The 6,456-nt window shown below is 35.4% G+C and overlaps 1 protein-coding gene across 6 annotated transcripts in view; it reads left to right on the top strand.

Moving 5' to 3' along the window:
- Positions 1 to 635: 635 nt before the first annotated feature.
- LOC113081371 (zinc finger protein 664-like) overlaps positions 636 to 6,456 on the top strand; it is a 28,025-nt gene continuing 22,204 nt past the window's right edge. The window contains exons 1-2 of one of the 6 annotated variants that reach the window (XM_026253476.1): positions 636 to 989; positions 1,152 to 1,277. In XM_026253476.1, coding sequence (XP_026109261.1) covers positions 887 to 989; positions 1,152 to 1,277 — 229 coding nt within the window. In that variant the 5' untranslated portion in view covers positions 636 to 886. Of the gene's footprint in view, positions 1,278 to 6,456 lie in introns of all 6 variants that reach the window. The other 5 variants (XM_026253475.1, XM_026253478.1, XM_026253473.1 and 2 more) reach the window with 5 other exon arrangements.

Below are 6,456 nucleotides of genomic sequence, written 5' to 3'. Positions count from 1 at the left end.
AACGAAAATGCAAATGGTAATGTCACATTTTATGCGTCCACAAATTGAAAACGCAATTGCAAATACAATTTGCAATCCCTTTTGAATAATGTCCGGAATATCATTCCATATTTTTCGGCAGCACTTGTTTAGTTAAAAGTAGACATGTCAGGCTTTCTATAGATATCTCTAACATGTCTCGTCGTTGAGTATTCTTTGAGTTACAGTTAATTTTAATGACGTGTTTGTAAATGAAAATCAGTGCAGACAAAGCCTGCAGAGACAGCACACCTAGTTTGTTATCTTCATTTTATAAGTTGTTATGGAAATGTTTAGTTTTGTTAATTTGGCATTGATTGCATTTAAACCAGATCATTCTCTGCAGATAATTAAAGCAATACAAAGACAGAACTCTGTTTGGTTTTTCATTCTAAGTCTCTACAAATTGTTATTGAATTGGAATTTCCACAACAAAGTGCACACAGTTTTGTTGTTATTATGTCTGTACAAAAAAATAGTCCCTTTAACCTCATGCGCGACGGAACGAATCACTCCCCGAGACGACTCGTTCTTCCCGAGTCATACACAATTGTCAGAAGGACACATCACTACTCTCGTCGCTTCGCTCCAGTCCAGCGGGAGGCGCTAAACATGTACGTTTGTTTGACAAACACCATTTAACCTCAGAGGAAGAAGTTCAGTTTCGCCGCGCTCTCTGTTGTTGTTATGTCGGTGTGCTGCCTTAATACAAACGGTTAGACACGTTTCTAAGAGAAAAATTTAGTTTTTGAATCAGTTCAGTAAAATACCTGTAATATCAACATCCTAACAATCGTGACTGAGTTTTGAAGCGAGCAAGAATATCTGGAGGAGTTTATCATCTGAACTGAGATCTGCTGCTGTGAAGATGCAGTTTGTGAAAGAAGAGAGAGAAGAGAACACGAGTGAACCAGACACCAGCACAATTAAACACGAGGAACCAGAAACCTGGAGAATAAAACACGAGGAACCAGAAATAAAACACGAGGAACCAGAAATGCTGAGAATAAAACACGAAGATCTAGGAACCTGGAGAATAAAACACGAGGAACCAGAAACCTGCAAAATAAAACACGAGGAAAAAGAATCCTTGAGAATAAAACACGAGGAACCAGAAATAAAACACGAGGAACCAGAAATGCTGAGAATAAAACACGAAGATCCAGGAACCTGGAGAATAAAACACGAGGAACCAGAAACCTGCAAAATAAAACACGAGGAAAAAGAATCCTTGAGAATAAAACACGAGGAACAAGGAGGTTGGTGTTTATTCTTCATTCATCTTTAATGATATGATTTTTCCTGGGTGTGTGTATATATATATATATATATATATATATAAAACACAAACAATTAGGCCTACTATATACATTTTATGTTGAAATTTTTGGATCTTTGTCTAAAATAATGCATGCTGATAAATGGCAATTTTTCAAAACGAAATTCTTAATTTCTTAATAATTTTATTAACTGTATTAGAATAATTAAAATGTATTCAATATAATAATCTAACCTTTGCAAACATAGCATACCTAAAGAGCAAAAACTGAAGAAGTTTGTTTGATTTTCGTTCACTTAATTTCCGTGAAAATAGCTGCCGGTTGTTGTGTAATAGCATATTCAAAACAGGCTCATTAAAACACAAATGCACACAAACACACGAGCTGAAATGTGCGTCTTTACAAAATACAAATAGATTATAAAGCATGTGTAAACCACACACAAGATGAAATGCACATAAAGAACGCTTAGATTATGGACTGGGTTGAGCATGAGGAGCTGAATCTTCACAAAGGCGCTCATCGCTCTTAAGGAAATATTACGACTCCGCTCACATGCTCTGGCGGGAATACTCAAAATAAAATGCATTTTGCACTCCAGTTCTACTACACACCCTCATTCCCCACGGGTCTCCTGCGAAATATTCTGACTGCCCAAAGGTAAAACCGGCCAAACTGGACGCTCTCGCGAGATTTGCATGGGGCCCGCGGGAGCTCAGACCCGATGCAACCCTCTATCCAGCATCCCGATACAACCTTCCATGAACCGCAAGCCCAATATTGACAATAAATGTTAAATTGAAGATGGTTTGTGATTTTTTTTTTTCTTCTTCTCCTATTTATTCATGAAAAAACGATCACTGTCAGGCTAGATGGTAAAAGAAAGCGATTGCAATTTATTTTACATGTAAACATCATCAATACCAATTTGAAATATCAAAGGTATCACAATATTATCTATTTACAAATATCAAAGCCCTTTTTGTTAACAATGTAGAACCTTTTTACAAGATCTCTATTGAGAGTGAGGAGTCACATGTTGATTTGGGAGGGGTCTGAGCAGGGGGGCAGGGTTTCATATTTTATTGAAGCGCCACTAGGTGCCGCCATTGGCTAGCGGACCCCCACCTGCTGTTAGCATTCCATTAGCCGCATTTCCACTGTCGGGCCAGTAGCACCGAGGCCAGAGTAGCGCAGGGTTTCCACAGGGGAGCTTGAAGCTCCGCTGCTCGTCACTAAAACACGCCCTTTACACGCCTCTCAGAACAAGGTCATGCAACCTCATTATTTCACTAACAAAGAGAAGTTATCAGAAAACTAAGAAATAAGTCACTGGAACATGCGCGATCACAAAACGAACATGATAAAAGCGGCCGTTTGTTTGCATGCTTTGTTATTCAAATTCAAAAGCATGGATGTTTTAACTATAGAATAAGTGATACATTGATCATAATGATTTAATTTATCAAGACTCAAAATTAATCGCACATAAATACACTTTATATTTTATTTATTTATTTTTTAACGCTTATGAAAATAGCCTGCTTATTCAGTAGAGTCTGTTTCTGTTTATTTGTAGTCACAGTGGCCTGTACGTCACATTAAGAATGAATGATATCTTTATTTTTATAAAGGATCCCGAACAAAAACATTATTATATTTTTATAATAGGCAACATGAGCTAAACTCTCGAGACGAGGCTTGTGATAGATAATATAAGTTAGTAAATACACGATTGTGATCGAGAAGAAGCTGACGTCTGATATCTTCAAGCGGTCATATTTTCCATGTTTAATGTTAATGCCCAGCGTGCATAGTCTTTTACATCGCTTATAAATATTTCTGCCCTGTATGGTGATTATAATCCACATTGGATCAAGTTGTTTCAAACACTCGCTGCTGACTGAAAGAGACTTTTGAGCTTGACTTATTTAAATAGAGCGTTTAATGCTGCACTGTAAAAGGGTTGCTGTAAATTTTACAGTAACTTACTGGCAGCTGGATGCCAGTAACTTACTGTAAAATAGTTTACAGTATCATTACTGTAATTCCATGTACAGTAATAATAATGCATACTGTATTACTATTTACAGTATGAGTACTGTATTTTTCAATTACAGTACAAGTACTGTATTTTAATATGCAGTAATAATACTGTATATTGTATTATTATTTACAGTACAAGTACTGTATTTTTATTTACAGTACTAGAATTGATTTCATATTACTCAGACTTTTTTTGTAGATTTGGGTCTAGCTTCATTTGCTTTATTGTTACAAAATTAATAAAATTTTAATCTACATGTCACTGGTAAGGTTGCAATAAAGTTGGATGAAACTGATCTAATCGCAGCAGTCAAAGTTTTATTTAATATAGAACTCAAAATACTCAGAAAACAAAGCAACAAAACCAAACACAGTGTATAAAAAGTGAACCAATTAATGAAATTAACAACAGGTGTAACTGATGTTTAACGAATGAAAAACCACTAGCTGTAAACTATACGTTTTTTAATCCCCCAAAAATGCATAAATTCTCATGAACATTTGTCATTAAAATGTGCTGTTTCATTGTTTAACTATTTCATTATTTAACATTTACTTTAAAAAGTACATTCTACAAATGTGTTTGAATTCATCCTGTGTATTTGTAACATGGCTAAAAATTTCTGAAAAACATTCTGAAAAGCAGAACAAATCAAACAGTAAAAACATGTTTTAGTCATGTTTTCTTTCAATAATTTGGCCAATCGAATTCAACAAGCTCTCTGATGAAAGATGTCACAAGAGGATTCAAGCTGGCGATTTTTCTCTGCACCCTTTTTCCAGATGCCCGGCTGATCTGTGATTTTGATTTTGTGATTTAGGCATTTGGTGCCATCAGGGTTTATTCTCAGAATGAACCTGCAAGCACAAGAAAAAACACATTTATCAAACCACTGATTTCCCAACAGTCATAACATGGTGCTGTATGCAGTTTTATGTTAATAAAAGCAATATGTACTATATAAATAAATAATTAATTATACATTGTAGACAGATTATGAACAGATTAGACAGATTATCATGAACCTTTGTGAGGTTGCAATTAAAATGAGGGACACTTTTTAGTGATTATAAAGAGACAGCTCTTTGCGTGCTTTCTGCCATGCCAAATCAAACATAGTAGTCTATTTTTGCTTTTCTGTTTAAATTAACAGTGGTTTGGGAATTTAGATAATTTATTGGGAATGTTGATGCTGGGATGTGATGTCTCAAGGCTCTGGTTCTCAAACTTTTTAGAGTAGTACCCCCTGAGGCTTTTAACATCCATCTGCGTAACCCCTCTCTGCAGTTACACCTTTTTCACTAAGGGTCAATATTTGCTCCTAATATTTGCTTTTTTTACATTTAAAAATACTTTTATAAAATAAATAATGCTTTAAATAAAAAATATAAAAAATTCAATAGAGAAATATGCAATGATGGCAAAAACAAAGTGATGCTTTAAATATTAAATTAAAACCCCCAGTACGTCGCAACAAGTCACCATCTTTATTTGTGAGGCATTCATTCATTCAGTAAGGAAGCAAATGGCTGTTATTATCAATGAATCATTGAATTATTGGCTCTCTTAATTTATTCAAAGCCGCAGATTCATTCACAAACACTGCTGTGTGGTGCTGTTCTGCAGTAGCTTTCGTTGGAGCTATTTTTTGTATCGAAAAATACTGACTATTACTCTGTTTAAAATGAACATCACTTAATATTAATACCTTTTGTTTGTTGAACTGTTGTATAAATCAATGTCACATTAGCAATCGAGTGGATATTCGTGTTAAACACAGGAACTCACACAGGGAATGTTTTTGTATTGAAGAGATTTTGAATCTTAAATCGTCAGTAGGGTTGCCACCTTCAATACAGAAAAATAAGGGTAAATCACAACTTAAAACATGTTTTCATAAAAATATTAATTGCTAATGAACTTTAGTAATTGTATAAGGTGGCGTGAACACAGATTTTGGATAAAATATTTGTCACTGTTTGCAGACAGTAACACCATCCAAACAGTGAAACCACATAATAAATAACTGATCTACAAACATTTCTAAATTCATGTAAAACACACAATTATTGTTCTTTTCTTTTTATTTTTGGTAAGTTAATCTATTTTATATAGTCTATTCTTAATTGTACTGTAGCCTATTGAAGAATGCAATTGTTTAAATTAGTTAAGTTGTTTACATAGCTTCACATAGGCACTGTATTTTAATTATTAAATATATCTATCTTATCTCTTATTAAAATAATGCTTATGTGTCTGACTGTACACCTTAACCGTAATAAACAAATCGGTAAAACTTTAAAATGTGTTTAAAAAATAATCTGGAGCAGCTTCCACCATTCTTTCAAATCGACTCTCTGCCAAGAGACCCGCCCTCCACTGACTCTGATTGGCTGTGAACCTGAAACAAACCAATCAATCCAATGATGGCAGTGAGTATTACCCAATCAGGGGCAGAATAGGACGAGTCTTCACAGAATGCCGGTGGGATGATCTGCATGAGATGCTGCATTGAAGACAACTCGGAAAATACGGGACAAACCACGTCCAGTATTGATTCAAAATGGGACGCGCTATTTTATTCTCAAATGCAGGGACGATTCCGTATTTCAAGGGACGGATGGCAACCCTATAAGTCAGTCAAGTCAAAATTTATATATGAAAAGCTCTTTTCCAAAACGTGATGAATGCCATAAAACTTTTTTTGTAATTTTGCAATGTTTTGTAATTTTGCTGTGTACTGACCCTATTTGTTGCTCCATCAACGTTTCTTGCCAAATCGCTATATTTCCATGTTTAAAATGTACTGCAAGATGCAGGTTCTTTCCAAACCACGATAAGCGCTGAACCTATTTTTAGCCTAAACGCGATATATCCTCAGGACTAATCAGAATTATCTTTCTCTCTTCACGCTCTCACCCTTGAATCACTCGCACATATCGCGCCAGACGCTCAGTTCGCCTCATTCGCGCGTCCGTACCGTGCTAAACGCCTCGCGCCGCTGGACCTCCAGATGCACGTAAACGGCGTCTTTGCATTGACTTAAAGGGATAGTTCACCAAAAAATGTAAATTATGTAATTAATAACTCACCCTCATTTTGTTCCAAACC

This window comes from Carassius auratus, unplaced genomic scaffold (genome assembly GCF_003368295.1).
Source record: "Carassius auratus strain Wakin unplaced genomic scaffold, ASM336829v1 scaf_tig00034004, whole genome shotgun sequence".
NCBI lineage: Eukaryota > Metazoa > Chordata > Actinopteri > Cypriniformes > Cyprinidae > Carassius > Carassius auratus.
The sequence above is the reverse complement of the archived record's forward strand: the minus strand, read 5'-3'. Positions and strand labels throughout refer to the sequence as shown.